This window comes from Ictidomys tridecemlineatus, chromosome 12 (assembly GCF_052094955.1).
Source record: "Ictidomys tridecemlineatus isolate mIctTri1 chromosome 12, mIctTri1.hap1, whole genome shotgun sequence".
NCBI lineage: Eukaryota > Metazoa > Chordata > Mammalia > Rodentia > Sciuridae > Ictidomys > Ictidomys tridecemlineatus.
Genome location: NC_135488.1, coordinates 61847315 through 61865620, shown reverse-complemented (window position 1 = coordinate 61865620; position 18306 = coordinate 61847315). Strand labels below are relative to the sequence as shown.

Here is an 18306-nt window from a genome sequence, read left to right as displayed (position 1 = left end):
CTGGCTCCTCTTCGTCCCTTTCAAAGACTAAGGGCCAGGGGGTGGGGCATTCAGCCTGACCTTGTGACATAGCTCAAAGCCACTTCCTGAGCTTGGCCCGAGGTCTGAGCCTCTAAGGTCTGCAGGTGGTGGCAACATGGACACAGGGTCCCAAAGCCCAGGTGGGCATATGGCTGCCCGTGGGTGCCTGAGGCCTGTGCAAGGCTTGGAACCCCTGAACCAGTAGGCAGCTACATCCACCCTTTCTCACAGGGGCTGGCAGGCCTCTCAGGCCCTATACACACAAGCAAGTCCTATCCTTTTGGGGGCAGCTAGAAGGTGGGGTGTTAAGCTAGGGCCAGGTAAGAGTAAGGCCTGAACTTGGATTCCTGGACCCTGGGGTCAGGTCTTTGGTACTGGTTCTGGGCTCTCACTGTCTTCTCAATGAAGGTCACACTCCTTGGCTGGACACTTAGGCCTTCTGGGTCTTTCTCCAGGTTCCTCATCCACTAGCTATTTTCCATTTCCTGTATATTTGAGACCTGAGTCCAAGCTGTATCCACTTCTTCTAAGACTACCTCCTCCTGGAAGCCTCCCCTGGTTTTGTCAGACCAAATCCATTGCTTCCACCTCTGGTGCCCCTGGCACTTGTTCTAGTCTCCATCGCATCCCTGTCGAAGACCTAGTGTGAATACAGCCACCCCCATCTCGCTCCATCTTGTGCCATTCAAGGCAGCTGCACCTGGTACACACAGTTGGATCCTCCATAAGAACTGAATCAAACGGAACCAAAGTGTGAATGCAGGGGGCCCATCTCAAACCTTTCCATCTCCCCTGTGCTTTGTAGACCCAGAAAATGGTCAAAGCCCCCTCTCGGTTTTGGAGCTTTGCACTGTTCCTGGGTGCCCTCTGGTGGACCAATCTCACAGTCCTTCTCTGTCCTCTATCTTCTCAATCTGGAGGCCTCAGTTTCCCCACACAAGCAGTGGGAAAACTTTCGACCTCCTGGAGCTAGGAAGACGATATCTAGAAATGGACGGGAGCCTGTTGGAGGCTTAGAAAGCCCATGTGATGCTACATAAAGGAGGCAGGATCTGCGGGCATCCCAGCGCCCAGGCCCTGCCCAGCCCCTCCATGTTCTGCTCACCCCGCTCACAGGCCTGAGCTTTTGCTGCGGGCCAGGCATGCTTGAGACCCTGTGCACACATCATTGCTGTTATCTCAGTGGAAGCGTTGCACAACCCAAGCCTCTTGTCTGTTCTAAATTCAGTGAGGTATTCTAGAAGGTCCTGGGAGGGAGATCTGGGTTGAAAGGCGGCCTTGCTGAGGCCTGTCTTTGAGAGCGTGTGCACGTTCATGCGTGTGCGCCTGTGTGCACGCACGGGTTTAGGATGGGGGTGCGGGGAACAGGCAACATGACAGGTGGCGTTGGCGTTCCTGGGCTCCAAGCGGCTTTGCCATCCCCATTCGTCCCTCCTGGGGGGTCCTGTGGGCAAACTCCAAGAAAGCAGCGGGCGCGGGGAGGCGGCAGATTTCTGACGGCAAAAATAGCTTGCTTCGGAGTTCAGTAGGGACCTGATTAAACCAGTAAATGAGAAAAACCCCAAACAAACATCTCCAAGCAAAGCAGGAGATGGATTGGAGACTGGAGGGGAGGAGGCTCCTGCTCTGGGGACAGTGAAAGTGCTGTGGACTCTGGAGGGACATGATGGTCCCTGGACATCGTCTCTTGCCTTGTATCAGCCCCAGAAGAACCAGAGAAGAGGAGCCAACAAAGTCAAGGTGAACCCGGACAAGCCATGTTGATCAAGAGCACCAGTTCTGAGTTTTAGGGACACGCTAGCTGCCAGGGAGGGAAAGGGGGCTGTTGTCCCCAGGCAGGAGATGGGACCAGAATCTGCACGTGTGAGGTGGGACAGATCTTGGTGGGGCACATTAGGGATGATGTCCTTGAGGAGGTCATCCCTAAGGTACCTAAGCCGGTTCTCAACTCTTCCCCATTCTCGGTGAGGAGATCAAATGCTTTCTCAGAATAAACTGGGGGCCAGAGACTGACTTCTGGTGGGTCACAGCTACCTGGTCAAGCTATTTCATCAAAACCACCATTTTCTTTCTTTTTTAAAAAATATTTATTTAGTTAGTTGTATGTGGTGCCTAGGATCGAACCCAGTGCCTCACACGTACTAGGTGAGCGCTCTACCACTTAGGCACAACCCCAGCCCCCAAACCACCCTTTTCCTCAGGACCGGTGAGGGAGTGGAGAGAGAGTGGGGTTCTGGGACCCCTGGAGGAACCCACATTCTTTCCCTATGCAGGGAGGATGTACCTCTTTGTTTCTCTCTCTCTCTCTCTCTCTCCCTGTTTTTTGTTTGCTTGTTTGTTTGTTTTTTGGTGCAGGTATTGAACTCAGGGGTGCTTAACTACTGAGCCACATCCCCAGTGATTTTATTTTTTTATATTTATTTAGAGTCAGAGTTTCTTGGGGTTGCTTAGGGCCTCACTAAGTTACTGAGGCTGGCTTTCAACTCATAATCTTCCTGCCTCTCTCCCAAGCTGCTGGGATTACAGGCACGCACCATCACACTCAGCTACCTCTGTTTCTTGATGCACAAACCTGTAAGAGTGAGATATGGCTTGTGAAAGGTGCTGTGGACATAGAGAGAGCTTCACAGCATGCCTTCTAGTCCAGGGACCCTCTGGAGCTGAGGGAGGAGGGGTTCAGTTGAGAGGGAGGGGGCCTGGGGGTTGGTAGGGCTGACACGGGAGGCTTAGAGCAGGAAGCCCTGGGGGCTCTTATATCTTCTCCCAGCCAAGGTGTTCAGCAGAAGCTGCAAGAGCAGGGGGCAGGGGTGTCCTCTGCTGAGGTGTCAGGGAAGGTCAAAGGCCAGGAGCTGACAAAAGACAAGCCAACTGACAGGAACAGTGCAAACAGGCCAAACAGGAAACAATCCTCCTGGCTGGTGAACCTGACTCCTTGTCCCCTCCAGGCTCCTGTAACAAGCAGCCTCAGCCCAGAGCCCGCCCTGTCTCTCTAGACTGGCCCCTGCAGTGGCTGGAAGGACAGGAGTAGAGTGAGGACCCAGGGGACCACGGGGCATATCCCAAGCAGGCCTAAGGCCCCTGCCCATTCACATCTTGGCACAGTTCAGGAAGCCAGACCTGGCCTTAGAGGATGGCTCAGAGGATACACCCATGTTGCAGGGCTCAGCACCGAACTTCAGGTCACATAACTACCACTGCTCTCCTGATTCTAGTAAGAAAGCCCTGTCTTGTGTTTTCACTTCCAGAATCCTATGGGATAAAGCCAGGAAGAAACTTAGTTCTAACACCTCATCTTACAGCTGGGGGGACGGAGGTCTCTGAGGTGAAGACTCAGGCCATTTAGAAGGTGGAGGCTGACAGAGGCCAGCCAGCGGGGCAGAGGGCAGACCTGGGGGACACAGGTCAGCCCCTGCCCCAATACCACCTAGGGACAGGGCCAAGCCCCTGACTGCCCCCCACTCCCCACGCCTCACTCATCCCCAGACAGGCCCCACTTCTTCTGTGGACACATTTCAACCTCACCAAATCAGCTAATTATTGACAGTTGGTGAAGAGGAGATTTCACTTTTTCCTCCTGTTAAACTGCTCCTAATTAGTTCCCTGTCACCACGCTGGCTCGCCCGCCCGCCGCCGCCCGTTCACAGTGCCTCATTAACCTTTCGCTCCTCTCCTGCCGCCTGCCAACAAGATGAAGACAAAAACAGATTGTGGAACAATGGCTCCGGCTTGTATGTGCAGCCCCGTCCCCCAGCCCCAGAGCTCCCGGGGGAGCCGTGAGGGAAAGAGAGGGGACTGGGGTGGGAGGAGAGCCCAAGAGGAATCAGGGAAGGGAGAAAGAGGCACAAAGAAAGATAGAGGCAGAAACAGGCAGGGACAGGCGAGGGGGCCTTGGCCAAGGTGCTGCTTCTCTCTCTCAGGAGACACGAGGTTCATTAAGGGGGATTGGACGCGCTCCCAGGTAGGGAACACCGCCTGTCAGGGTTGGAGGGACATTTACCATCAGCCGGTCCGGCCTCCTATGGCAGCCAAGCCTATGGGCCCAGAGACTGACCCTGGAAATCTCCCTCCAGGGAACCGAGGCATCAGTGTAAGTAGAGTGGGGAGGCAGGATGGAGACGACCGTGTTTTGCTTGGAACTCAGAGTCGCAATCTCCAGAGAGGGCAGGGCCAACAAGGCCACGTAAATCAGGCCCCACCTGGACACAGGAGGCCCCTAGCACATACCCACATACCCACATACCCTAGCGCAGCCTTCTGCCTTCTTTTTATCATAGCTCCACTTCCTGTTGACATTTGTGACTTACTGTATTTTGGGTTCCACCCCCAGAATGGAGGCTCCCTAAGACTAGGAACCATTATGTGACCATCCCAGTTACAGAAAGGGAAAGCAACCCAGCCCGAATGGGGGTCTATGGGATAGAGCATGGGTGTGGGGTGCTGATAGGCTTGCTTGTGCCTGGGAATAGCCTGGCCAAGCGATTCTTGGCAATGTCCCACTGTGTGGCCTTACCCTCCAGGTCACAGGTCTCATCAAGGCAGAATCCATGCTCCCTTCGTGGACAATAGGGCCACAGCCCAGCAGGGAGGCCAGATCCCATCCTCCAGTTCTCACACTCAAGTTCTAAGGGGGTCTCAGGTCCCACCTGTCCCTCCTCTAGATTTCCCCACCCTTCCTACCCCTTTGTCATCTCAGGGTCAGAAAACAAAGATGCACATTCCAGAAGGTTCCTGTGAAAATGGAAACCACTTCCCCCACAAAGTCTAGGAGGCCTAGGGGAAGACACTGGAATGTAATTGCTGATAAATTAGCGGTGAGTAGTCTGGGGCACACACTTGGCCTCCTCTTTATGATGAGACTTGGCCTCCTCTTTCTGTGATGGGGTATGGGCAGGCTGAGGAAGGTTATGGAATCCTGCCTGGGTACAAAAACAGCTCCATCATTACCAAAGTGCACCTCGGGCAAAGTCCTTAATCTTAATTGTGCCTCAGTTTTCTCATTTGCAAACAGGAATATAGGAGCCTGCCTTGTAGAATTGCCACCAGGCCCCTCTACTCACTGAACCCAGGGACCCCTTGGCGGCCACACCTTCCCTCTTTGGGCTATGGACATTCCCTCACCACTGCTGCTCTCTCACCAGCTCCCAACCTCCATCTCACAGAACACCCAATGCTCATCTCCCAGAGTTGCCCATCTCCGAGCTCATTTTTCTGAACAAAGAGAAAACCGACTACCATTTTGACTCCTGACTGCAGTGTCTATCTACATCACACAATGGCTAAGTCTCCTCTGCTCCTTCCAGGCCCCTGGGTCAGAGCTCACTCTGCACAGAGCCCCCGCCTTCCATGTACTCAACTTGTGTGAATCTACTCCACCTGGGCTCTCTCCCCGCCTCTTGCTGCTCCTTCCCTTTCTCGATGGCATTTCTTCCTCTCACAGTGACCTCACCTTCCCCCAGGCTTTGATTTCCCCCTTGTACAGAAGGTTTCATATCTCCAGCCAAACCTCTCCCCAGAGCTATAGATGCACACATCTATCTGTCTGGGCAACATCCCTTGATAATCAATAATACTTTGAACTTGAAGAGCATTAGGAGGAGTTAATACAATAAGGCACGGAGTTTCCAGCATTTTGCCTGCTTTAGTAGCTGTTTGGTAAAAGTAGCTATCATTACTATTTGCAATTTGACCCTCAGTGCTATTTTAATAGGCAAAAATATTAATTCAAAAAAAGAGCAGACAAAACTCTCTCCCAGGAATTGCAGCAGGGATTGAAGTTCTTTCCTCAACCTCTGGGGCTGATGAGTTGGAAACCACACCAATCACCGCAGGTCAGCCATCCTAGGAACCAGTTCCTAAACTCGATTTCCAAGTCCCCTAATTAATTAATTAGTGTTTCAGTGATTACTTCTGTTGACAGCCTTGGTGGCTTTTGGCAAAGTTGGGTCAGCCCAAGCAAGTTCAGACTTATTATGGCAAATCCCACTGGCTTCTGGGACCTGAGACGTGATCCCTGCACGGTAGAAGAAGTACCTTGTTAGAATTAATTGGGAGGATGACTGGGGGAATGAGGTCCTCTCAGCCATTGGCTGATGGCCTTGGTGCCATAGATAGGTCACAGAAAGGCTTCAGAACACCCCATGATGCCCAGGACAGCTTGCATCCTGCTGGAGGCAATGCAACCCTCCCTCCCCAGGGGACAGAGACCTATGATACGGTGATGATATTTTTTCCCAATCTAGACACAGAGGCTTGGGTTGCCATAAGAGGACTTTGGTTAGACACACAGAAGAACTGACTTCTGTGCTTATTTGAGCAGGCATTGGGGGACAGTGGAGCCCAGGCTTTGCCTGGAGCCTCTGTGAGGCCAGAGCAACTGACCTTGGACCATCTCTCTGCACCAGAAGTGTGGACCTTCAGGGTTTCCTCTGACCTTGGGCTTCCCCTGTGGCTGCTCTGGGCCTCCATTTCCCAGTGGTAAATGGGGTGACCTTGAAATCCATATAGTTGGGATGGTCTCTGATCTGGTGCCAAGAGTTTTCCTGCTCTGGGCCCTCTCCATGCAGAGCTTCCAGAGCCCCTGATGCTCAGGGCACAATGGTGCTAGAGGCACACGGGGGACTCGGCCCTTGCCTAGAATCTCAGGTTCAGGCTGCTACAGAGATGTGCAGAGACTTTAGGCAGCCTGGGCTCAGACTCTCTAAGACATGGATGTCAGGGACCACTGCAAAGTACCCCCCTTCTGTCCTTAGACTTCTAGGCAACCTGGTGTTCTCGACTCCATTGGAGCTTTCCTGAAGGTGGGAAGAGTGTCCCTGTCCCCACAACAAAGCTAAGCCCTTCAGGCCTGATGGAACTGGGGGCTCATTTCATACACCAGGATCCCACCTGGTGTGTCCTTGGTGGGTCCTATAAAACAAGAGCCCCACCCTTGCCATAGTATCCTCCCCAGACTCTGGGGCTGGGGTGGGGGCAGTGACTCCAGCTCTCACCCTTGGGGACCTAGAAGCTGGGTCTCTACCTCCTACTTTAATCCTCACCTTCCTGTCTCTTATTGTCACCTTCTCCAAATTCCCTCTGGGAACACTTACCCCTCCCACCACCCTTCTTGGGGCCCTCTGCAAAGGAGGGTCAACTCTGAAATCACAAACTCCAGCCACAGTCCCCGCTTCTCATGAGCTCGTTACTCCAAACACCAGGCTCACTGGGTCCCATTGGGCCTGCTCCTCCTGCCTGGCTTCCCACCCATCTTCCCTCCCAAATGCATCTGCCCCCGACTCCCCTCCCATATGCGAACACGGGCAGGGCGCTCTCCCTCTGCCAAGATAGGGCCCTTGTCTCTGCTCAGGTCCCCTCCCCCATTTTTATGGGCCTTGCTCCCCATCCTCCTCCTTTCCATGTCCTCAGCTTCCTTCTGGGTGCTTCTGTTCTGCATTTACCCAGCCCCAGTCCTTCCCTTCATAAAAAGGGAAAAGTAATAACTAAAAGCGCTAAAGATCCTGCATCTGTCACAGTGGTGTGCCTGTTTCTCTTTTTCCCTGGTGCCAAGCCTCACCTCTGATGATGGCCTTGGTGCCATAGGTAGGTCACCTGTGCTCCATTCCTTGGGGACAGGGTTTGTCTCCATTGCCTGAAGGACAATGGATACTCTGAACCCCATGGAGCTGGGACTGCTCACCTACTCTGGATCCCATGTGGCTGGCTCTGCCCTTCCCAGGACTGGTTTTATCCCAGTGGTCTCTACTTCTCTCCCTGCTGCCCAGGCCTTTCTCCTTGATTCCAGAACCACTTTCCACAGGGAACCTCCATTTGCATGTTCCACAGGCTCCTCACACCCAGAGGTCATCCAACTCAATTTAATGTTTTCCTTCCAGCCTGCCCCTCTTCATGTAGCACCTACACCTATCTGCCTTCTGCTTTTGAAACAACTAGAAAGCAGGGCACACATCCTGCCAGATCCCTTTCCTTCCCACCACATGCAGTTCTTCATGAAGTCCTGATGAAGCGGCCACCCAGCTCTCTCTCAAAGGCCCCACTCCTCTTGATGCCCCCTGCCAACAGCCCGGTCCAAGCTGCCATCATCTCACTGGATGCCCCCCACAGCCTCCTGATAGTTCCTTCTCCAGAGCTCCAACCCAGACTCATGACACAGGCATGGGGACCCCCCAAAATCAGGAGTCTGTGGTCCTGCTTTAAGGCTAGCCCTCAGGATGACATTGGCTTCTCTGCTTTGGCTTCCAAGCTCCCAGCACCACCTGGCCCCAGGCTGCTTACCTGGGCTCCCTCAGCTGGCTCCACGCTCTGCTCATGCTGCAGACTGTGGTCAGTTCTTAAAGAGCGCTTGATCAGCTTTTGATCCCATCTTGAACAGTCCCCATGTGCTGCCTCAACTTAGAATCTTCACATTGGCTGATCCCAGGCCATGTGTCCACCCACCCACTTCTCACCTGGCCAGCTCTAGCCCAGCCTCCAGATCCCAGGGAAATGCTACTTCCCTCCAGACTCCGTGGGGTCTGCTGTCTCCTCCTACACTCAGTCAGATTTCTCCCATCCTAACCTCCCTTGAACTTGAACATCATTGTGTTGACTGCTTGACCTTCAACTCCAGTGGTCAGAGCCTGGGCCATTTGCCCTTCTAACCACAGTCCCTTGCACAGTGCTAGGGTATCAGCATGGGATAATATTTGTTAATAAATGACCCAACTGCGCCCCTCCCTGCCCCACCCTGGAGGCCCCCACTGACCTCTGACATCTGTGGGAAGAGGCTGATGGCCAGTGGCAGGGCCAGCCCGAAGGCTGCCAGGCACACGAGGCTTTGCACAGGTAGAAGCAGCCGGGGGCGCGCCTGCAGGAGAGCCGTCCTGTGGGGGAGAGGGAAGGAGGAGCCCCATGAGGCCCAAAGACAGGGTGGGCTGGCCACTAGCCACCACTCTTCCTCAGGGACAGGGCAGCCTGGTTCTATATCAGCTTCTAATTAAACAGATGGAACAAGATTCTGTCTTTGGGGCCCACTTCCGTTGTCACTCTACCCTGCCCACAGGCCGGGCCTGAAGGACATTCTGATCCAACCCTGACTACTCAAACAATAAGCAAGCATTTTGGGGGTGCCCACCCACCATGTGGCCAGTCCTGTGCCAAGAAGGTCACATGTGGGGGAGACAATAGAGAAGGCTGTTGGCCCCCTGCCCCTGGGGAGACTGGCAGGAGTGGAAAATGGCCCTCAGAGGCTTAAGTAACAAACAAACCAGAGTAGGTGGCATCCAGGGGAGAAGATAGAGCATCTGCACGCATGGGCACACATACACATGCAGCCTGGAAGGGGAGGTCCCGCTCTACGGAGCGGAAGCCATCTCGAGGACCACCTCAACACCTCGATCCACAGAAGGGCAGGGACTTGCCCAAATCCAAGGCCACCTCTGTATGAGGCCACAGGGCTGCTTCCTGCACTCCTGATCCCGGCAAGTGCTGTCACCCTGGGCTGCTCCTGGCTCCCACCTTCAGGACCCTTTGCCAATTTCATCCCCAGCTTATCACGACTGGCACCAGCTCACTATGGCAGACTTTGGAGGTGGGATTTCTGGGCAGGAGATGGGCAAGAAAAGACCCCTCCAAGGCCTGGGGTACTGCAGCTCCAGGACAGAATGGGCTCCCCAGGCAGAGTGGGGGCCATGACAGTTGGCACGTTTTTTCCCAAGTTCGTCAGAGCTTTCCCCCTTCAGAGGGGACTAATACACCTCACTTGGGGAGGCCCCGGGGGTGCCAGCAGAGTGGACTCTTAGCCAGAGGATGTTAGATGGGCACTATATCTGACCTTCGTAGCTGTAGTTGCATGGCCCTCCACATGCCAGCTCCTGGTGTAAAGGGCTGCTTTGCCCCGCCTCCATTGGAGCACACCTGGCTCCAGCCTTGGTTAGGTGAGAGGCCTCTGCTAAAGTTTGGGTCTTAAGTTCCCCTAATGGCTCATGTGTTAAAGGCTTAGTCTCCAGCTTGGAACTATAGGGAGGTAGAGGAACTTTAAGACTTGGGCCTAGTGGGAAGTCTTCCAGCCATTGGGTGGTGACCTCAAAAGGGACAAGGGGAGCCTAACCCCTTCCTCCTTCTCTTTTTCTTTTTTAAATTTTTTTTTTAATATTTATTTTAGTTTTCGGCGGACACAACATCTTTGTTGGTGTGTGGTGCTGAGGATCGAACCCGGGCCACACGCATGCCAGGCGAGTGTGCTACCGCTTGAGCCACATCCCCAGCCCCCTCTTTCTCTTTTTCAATTCCTGGCCACAAGGGAGTGGGTTTGCTCTGCCATGTACTTTTGCCATGACATGCTGTGTCCTCACAGGCCCAGAGCAACAAGGTCCACCAATCATGGACTGAAACCTCTAAAACCATGAGCCAAAGTAAACCCTTTTCCTTTATGAATTGATTATTACAGGTATTTGTAACAGTAATGGAAAGCTGACTACCATAGACCCTCTGGGGCAGAGACCCAGTGTAGGGGGCTGGAAAATCTTGTATGACCTTCACCTTCTAGGACAAGAATTCCAAGGGCACCTGGCCCTGAACAAAATTGGGAGCAGCAATTCTCAAACTTGACTGTGCATTGGAATGTTCTGGTCAGCTGATTAAAAAAGCAAACTTCCAAGAGTTCCTTAATCCCATGAGGTCCTTATTCAGTTGGTATTAGACCTGACAGTTTGCATTTTAAACAACCCCACATGAATCTAAAATAGAGGATCCCCAGAACACACTTCTGAGAAACCCTGCCCCAGGTATTTCTGCTTAGGTATTAATAAAGATTCAGTTATTTATCAATTCTATGTAAGTAAAAGGATCAGCCCAGCCTGGCCCTCAGTAAGAGTCATTATTGCTGTAGATATTGCCCATGTTATGTGTGGGAAGGAGGTGAGATCCTGATCCTCCAGCCTTCTGCACCTGCCCAGACCCTAAGATCTTCAGCTTCAAGTTAAGCCTAAATTGAACTATAGAGAGGGAGATTTCCACAGGACCAAGAGGAGCAGAACTAAGGTGCCTGGGTCAAGTTCAGACCCCTGGGTGGCTAGCACCCCTTCTCTCCCTCGTGTCATGTGAAGTCCACACCTTCCCAGTAATTGGCCCAAGGACCCCTGTCTTCTTAGGAGCGAGGAGGGGCTGCAGCAAGGCTGACACCAGCCTTAGGTGACTTCCAGCTCAGATCAACTTCTGGAGTAGAACATGAGGTGGGCCACAGGCCTTGCTGTCCAAACTAGCACACAGGATGTGGACAGTGGGACTGCCTCATGCTCAGGTGGTGAGATGGGAGGGTATGAATTTTCTGTAGGCACTGGCCTGAGGTTCACTGAGGGCATGGAGAGTGTGGCTGTCTCCCTGATAGGTGAAGGGGCAGGTCACAGCTCAGTCCACGGGACTTCCTGAGGGAGGTGGTGGGAACAACACTACATAGATTCCCTTCCAGGTAGGCTGTGAGCTGGGTTCCTCTCTCATGGGGCAGCTGGCCTAAGTCTCTCTGGGCAGGGAGTCTGGGAAGCCCCAGGCCTGTTATCTCAAAGCAGGAAGGAGGCAAGCCCAAGGCTACAGCCAAACCCAAGCCTGAGGAGTCCCAGCCCAGAGCAGGCAGAGTGAACACAGCAGGGCGGGGGAGGGGAGGAGAGGGAAATGGCAGGGAGGGATTGGAAAGGCAGCTGGGGGAGTTAAAATATGCAGATGGAGAGATGTGTGAATGCCTGGAGAAAGGAAAGACCCGGATCCCAGGGATGAAGAAAGATGGGGGAGCGGACTCAGGGACCCACTGTGGGTGTGGCCTGGGCACCCCCTACCCAGCTTAGACCCAGCCTGGTGTATTTTTCAGGTGCATTCCAGCCCTGCTCTGCTTCTCCTGATCAGCACAGGAGCCTGCCCCTGAGATGGGGGGATTCCATCTGGGGGGCTCATCCCAGCTCTGGTTGGTGAAGGCTGCAGAGGAGGACGTCTGCTTGCCTTCCTGCCTCTGGGCCAGGAGTGGAGGCTCCTCTGCCTCTGACTTGAGACTTTTCCTTTTCATCTCAACAGTCAAGTACAGCGGAGCTTGCAGAGTTCCCACCTCTCTCTCTTACCCTAGCAAGAAGCCCAGGCTCCTTGGCTCTGAGCGCTCCTGCTACAGAGGATAAAGTGAGGCCAGAGGCAAGTCGGGTCCCAGTCCCGGCTGCCACACAACAGCTGGTCTCCCCCATTGCTGTGCATTCCTTCAGCACTTGGAGCGCAGTTTTAGTTTGCGCTCCATTAATTTGCAAGTAGGCTGCTTTGTAAGTGTTCTTTTGTCTTTTTTTTCTCTGGCTGTCCGGACTCCCTCACCCAAGCGGGGCTCCCTGAGGGTGGGGGCTGCCCCTCCCAGCAGCCTCCTCAGTAGAGGCCCTGAACCAGTCCCCTGCACCTAAAGACTATGGGGTGCATGGCAGGGCCCCATCCACCCTGCAAAGAGCCAAAAAGCGTCAGATGGTGCAAAATGCAAAGTCCCAAAGAGCAAAGGGATGAAGGGGTAGTGTCCTTATTTTCCAGCTGGGAAACTGAGGTCCAGGGAAGCTCTGTGACCACATCGAAATGGCAGAAAGTGGTGCAGCAGGAGGGGCCTAGATTTCATTTTCCTAATGGAAGTCTCAGCTCACCCTGCTACATCGCCCTGCCAGACCGGCAGTAGGTGTGAGATCAGTCAATTGTTGAGGGCACCCACTGGGCCTTATTCTTCTTGATTTTACTGGGGCAACTTGGGCTGGACTCTCTTCTCCCTAGAGATTCCCCCAGGAGCTCCAGGGAAGGACCTGGACAAATCTTCCAGAAGCACCCAACAGCTAACCTCTCACTGCCAGGTAGGCTTCTTTGGAGCCTGAATTTAATCAGACCATGTGGCATCCCAGACACTAGGCAGATCCCAGGCTGGAGAGGTCCAGAACTAGAATAATCTCCATGCCACCTCCTGTGACTCCCAAAACCAAATTTAGGTTCCCAAACCCACGGAACACTAACCACTTTCTGCAAACTCAACACAGATACAAACTGGGAAGGCATCACAGACCATGTTTCCTTCCCAAAAATTCCTGCCAAAGGAGAGGCCCCCCACCCCACCCCATGGCTTTGGCCAAATCAGCTTTCTCTCTCCTCTGCTTTGGTCCTCAGGATACCTGTAGAATGTGCTGGAAAGGCAACATCCTGAGATAGGAAGGGCTATAGCTTGGGCTCCAGTGCTTGTTCTGCCTACCACAGAACACCCTGTCATTTTAGCCCAGCCATCCCCTGGGCTGTGACATGAGCCACAGGCAGATGTGACTCCATCCTCCTTGAGCCTTGGGGGACCAGCTTGCCCTAAGTTTCCATTGTCCTTTGAAGCCTATCTGTGACTAAGGAAGCTTCTTTGCTTAACTTGTCCAGCAAGTGTTCTGTCTCACCAGATGGCGCGAGCCATCGGCAACCAGCGCCAGGTGAAACCGCCTCAGAGTTCCAAGGCTCAGGATTCAGAGGCCTCCTAGACAGATAGCCTACCAACCTCATTTGCCCCTGTCTCTGTGTATATTTGCAATCAATGGTATTTGGAGACAACTTCAGGTTATGATAGAGCCAGGGACACCAAAAAGATTGTTTTCCTGTTTATTTTTGTTGCTTGCTTTTTTTTTTTTTTTTTTGTACTAGAGATTGAACCCGGGGGCACTTTACCATTGAGCCACATCCCCAGCCCTTTTTAAATATTTTACTTAGAGACAGGGTCTCACTGATTTGCTTAGGGCCTCACTAAGTTGCTGAGGCTGGCTTTGAACTTGCGATCCTCCTGCCTCAACCTGGAACCGCTGGGATACAGGACTGTGCCATCACACCCAGCTCTGGCTGCCATTTTCTTGATCCCAACACTCAATATGCCCTTGTTCAGATATTCCCAGAGGCTCTGCTCTCTTCTAGAGCCAGAGAGAGATCATGTCCTCAGCTGGGCACCCAGGGCCCCAGTGATTGCACTTTGTTTCAGCAAGGCCGGACTCCTCAGTGTCTGCACAACAGCCCACCATCCTGCTCAGCCCTCCCTATCCTGCTCTCTCAGGCTCAGGCGCAGCCCTCCTTGGAGACTAGCCCACCTTGCTAATGGACCCACAGTGCCCTCTCCTCTCCAGGTCACCTTGGCTCAGTCTCATCTGCTGTTGACCTGTGTGAGTCTTGCCCATCTCCCTTGTAACAATACAGGCATCCAAGCCAGGTCCCAAATCTGTTCCTTCCCCATCTCCATGCAGGGCAGGAGACTCTGATAATGTGGTGTGACCTGAACACCAAAGAGGCAGCTAGCGTGGTAGGAATGGCCCAGGATCCCCAGCCATACTCCTGACTGTCCTAGCCCTGCCTTTCCCTAGTATGCAAAGGGAAGCAGACCACATGACTTTCTTTGCCTTCCTTTTAAAATCTGTAAAATGGGAACATCATAATACCTCATTGCCCTGTTAGGAGGTGTCAATGAGAGCATTTATTCACTCACTCATTCAACAAACTCTTCCTGAACTTCAACTTTGTGCCGGGAACTGTGTTAGATCAAATGCAGGGCAGTAAGCAAGGGGGTTTACACGCCTTCAAGGAGACCACATTCTAGTGGAGCAGAAAGATAATAAACAACTAGATAATCTCAGACACTGATAACTGCAATGAAGACAGGGAAGGCTTTAAGAGGGCAAAGGGAGTGATAGAGGCTGATTTCTTAATGGGGTGGTCAGGGGGGCCTCTTGAAAGCCCACTGAGAGAGGGCTAGGATGTAGTAAGTGCTTAATAATCCTAGCTGATGTGGGCTGGGGGTGGAGGTCAGGGGTAGAACACTTGCCTAGCATGCATGAGGCTCTGAATTTGATTCCCAGCACCACAAAAACAACAACAATAACAGTAATAATAATAATAACTGCTAGTTGTTATTATCATTAGTATTGTAAGAATAAGAAGGTCCTAAATCTGGGGAGAAGCCTTTGTCCCAGAACCCCACATGGAGTGCCCTGTATCCTCTGCTTATCCTACACTGCCCCATTCTCCATCACTGCCTTAGGGGACCCCATGTCAGTGCCCCCAGGAGGGAGGGAGTTGTCATCTCCTCCTGGTTACCTCACAGGGCTCTGCCCCTGTAGCTTCCCTCCACCTAGAGCCCCTCACCCTTGCCATCCTCCAGGCAAGAGCCTCCCCTAACCTCAGGCCTGCCCGGGCCTTAGTAGGTAGGCCGTTCCTCCTGCCCCCTCTGCAGCAGGATTTCAGTCAGTCTCTGTGATTCAGTTTCACACTCATTCATTAACAGAATCACTGTTATTGGTATTTGATGTTCCCTTATTTCTTGACAGTCAAGACAAATATGTCCTTAGAACATCCCTCTGGGTGGGGGGCGGGGAGGTTATTATTACTTGTGTTTTCTCCAGTGGAGAAGGCCCTGTGTGCCTGCACACGCGCACACTCACAATCACGCACACAGACTTCTGCCCCCACCCCTGAACCGCCGGCTGGTCAGGGCAGGCCAGCCTTGTCCGTAGGCAGTGTCTCGCAGCCCCTAGCATGAGGCCTGCAGAAGACAAGTCCATGAATTCTCCCGGGATTCCAGGAGCACTGCCCTGGAGTGTCTGAAAATAGAGCAGGACCTTTTTCGCCCCTGGAACAAACTGGGCAGGCTGCCAGTGGCTCCCTTGTCCCTTGCCCTGGACCCTCCCCTTCCCCCCTCCCCAGAGGCCCCCCAGTCCTGGCTGCCCAACTCACTTCTCCAGCATGGACATGACGATCGGAGGCAGCACCAGGATGGGCATGGGCAGGACCACTCGTGTCAGCGCCGTCTCAAGCAGGGCCTGAGGGTAAGATAGGCTGGGGTGAGAAGGGCATCTGGGGTGGGGGACAGCCACCTGGCAACAGACCCCACCTTGAGCCCTAGGTGTGTGTGCTGCTGCAGAGCACATCTGGCAGCGTGGAATTATTCATGGAATCGTTCACAAAGCTGTACTCCAGACAGCAGAAAAAGCCACCTCTGGCTTTTCACCATGCACATTTGGAAAGAGCAGATTCCCGTCACCTACCATATGTGGGGGCGGGGCAGTAACAGAAGCAGCCCCAGGAAGGGACTGAGGCTCGGGGAGGTGCCTTGGGTGTGAGGGGACAGCCTCCTCAGCCAGGATGTGCAGTGGCCCAGAAGCAGTATATGGAGGACCCGAGACGCTCGAAAAGCAGGAGCAGGAAAGGGCACGCTGAGCCATGGCTGAGGGAGGACAGAGATTCTGGGTTTACTTTTTTTTTTAAATTTAATATTTGATATCTCTTAAAGACAAAGATGCAGAACATCTTGTGTGTGTCTCCTGGCTCTGGGTGAATTTGTCTTTCTTTTTTTGGTACTGGGGATTGAACCCAGGTGTTTTACCACTCTGCTACACCTCCAGCTATTTTTATTTTTTGTTTTGAGACAGGGTGTTTTTAAGTAGCTGAGAGTCTCACTAATTTGCTGAGGCTGGCCTCAAACTTGTAATCCTCCTACCTCAGCCTCTGGAGTCGCTGGGATTATAGGCATGCACCACCAGGCTTTGCTGGTTCAGACTTTCTTAGACACAAGAGGTCAGTTTTGTAAGGGTACATGCTTCTGTGGAGTGATTGCAGGGTCTCCATTGGGGATCTGCCCTGGGCTTTGATTTTAGTGTTCCTGTGAGGCCACAGACTGGGGCTAAGCTCAGTCAGTTCTGTGTTTGGATGGCCATTATGAAAGTCTCTTTAACCCCAGGGACTCTCATCCTGAGAGGAGTTTCCAGGAAGGACTCACAGTCCACAGATTCCTGGAGCAAGGAAGGAATGGACCAGGTCAGTCTGTAGAAAGCCCAGGGCTGCAGAAGAGCAGGGGTTTCCTGGCTTGTGGGCCCATGAGGGGGTATCACAGTTGCCCCCCTCACAGCGGCTGGGGGAAAGGATAGAGTCGGGGTAGGAGCTGGGGTCAGGTAGGAAACTGAGGCTAAATCCCCTCCCTGATAGGCTCAGGGCCAAACACTTCTCCTAAGAACTTCATGGTCAGGAAGGCCAGCAGCGAGAGGATGTTCCTGAACAACGTGTTAGAAGGACAGAGGGCAGGGCAACAGGCAGAGGACGCACTGTTGGCGTGGCACCCCATCTGAGCCTCTCCCTAGCCCCAGATGGGCACTGACTTCCTGGTGGCCACTCGGGAGAGGATGAGGACTGAGAGAGGGCTCTCCCCAGATGAAAGGCTTCTGGAGAAAGCTTCAGGAGCAGAGTAAGACTTGGGTCCCTCGTGGGAGCTACAGAGGAACAGTGGCAGGAGCAGGTGAAGGCTCAGCTACCTCATGGCTGACCACTGCTCATCCCCAGCACTGAGGCCAGAGCCCAGGGCAGCAGGACGAGCCAGACCACCATTAGGAGGAAGGCCAAGGTGGGGAATGCACAGAATATGCACATGGCAGAGGGTGCTGTTTCTTCAATCACAGCTCTGGAGTGGGCGGGGCTAGTGAAACCCAGGTGAAGGGACGGTCTTGTCACAAACCCTTCTTCTCCAAACCACACCAGAGGCCTCTGCAAGCCTGGAATCCCAGAGCTCATGGTTTGGGGTCCCAGAAGCGTGCTGCAAAAGTGCCACTCTCCTCCTGCTTCCTGTTTGTACCCAAAAGAGAGTGAAGGCCCAGGCAGCAGGGCCCTGGGTTCTGGGGACCGCAAGAAAGCTCTGGGGGTGTCTCCTCTGCCCTCATCAATTAACACCTCATCTGAGGAGCTGGGTCCTGAGGGACTGGGACAAGAAGTGAGGACTTTTCACAGTGGCGATGGGAGGAGAGGTTGGAGAGAAGCAAAGGCGTGTCCAGGGGGACAGATGGGAGGTGGGAGTGGGCGGGGAGGAGACATTAAGAGGGCAAAACCAACCCCCCCCCCCCCCCCGCCAGGGTCCCTTGTGCTCCCAGGCCACCCACGTGTCTGGCTGCGATCTTGGAGGAGCCCACGAGGTTGCCGTCGGTGTCCAGGACATCGATGCCTTCCTCCAGCTCCCCGTACCGCATCAGGACCACGTTGCAGATGTTGGCACTGGCTGGAGAGAGAGGGGTGCAGGGGATATGGCACTGCACCTGCGGGTGCCACCCCCTCCTCCCTGTCAGGCCTCCACACCCCAGCCACAGGGTCCTGAACGAGTGCTAAGGCTGAGAAGGTCAGGGCAGGCCAGGTTCTATTGTCCCTTTGCCTATCAGCCTGGTGTGGGATTTGGGGACCCTTGGGAACCTGGTGAGCAAAGATGGAAAATAATGGATGTTGGGGGGAAACCGTTCAGGACTTAGGGACAATGCTGTTTTCCTG

General features: G+C 53.6%; 1 protein-coding gene across 4 annotated transcripts in view; it reads right to left on the bottom strand.

Moving 5' to 3' along the window:
- The window catches only part of Sfxn5 (sideroflexin 5), a 112477-nt gene that overhangs the window by 9544 nt on the left and 84627 nt on the right, over nucleotides 1-18306 (bottom strand). For 2 of the 4 annotated variants that reach the window (XM_040270736.2, XM_040270737.2), the window contains 4 exons: nucleotides 17928-18043; nucleotides 15739-15824; nucleotides 8762-8879; nucleotides 5640-6031 (listed from right to left, as the gene is read on the bottom strand). In XM_040270736.2, the coding sequence (XP_040126670.1) occupies nucleotides 5900-6031; nucleotides 8762-8879; nucleotides 15739-15824; nucleotides 17928-18043 (452 nt within the window). In that variant the 3' untranslated portion in view covers nucleotides 5640-5899. Of the gene's footprint in view, nucleotides 1-5639; nucleotides 6032-8761; nucleotides 8880-15738; nucleotides 15825-17927; nucleotides 18044-18306 lie in introns of those variants that run through there. The other 2 variants (XM_005322154.5, XM_040270738.2) reach the window with 1 other exon arrangement.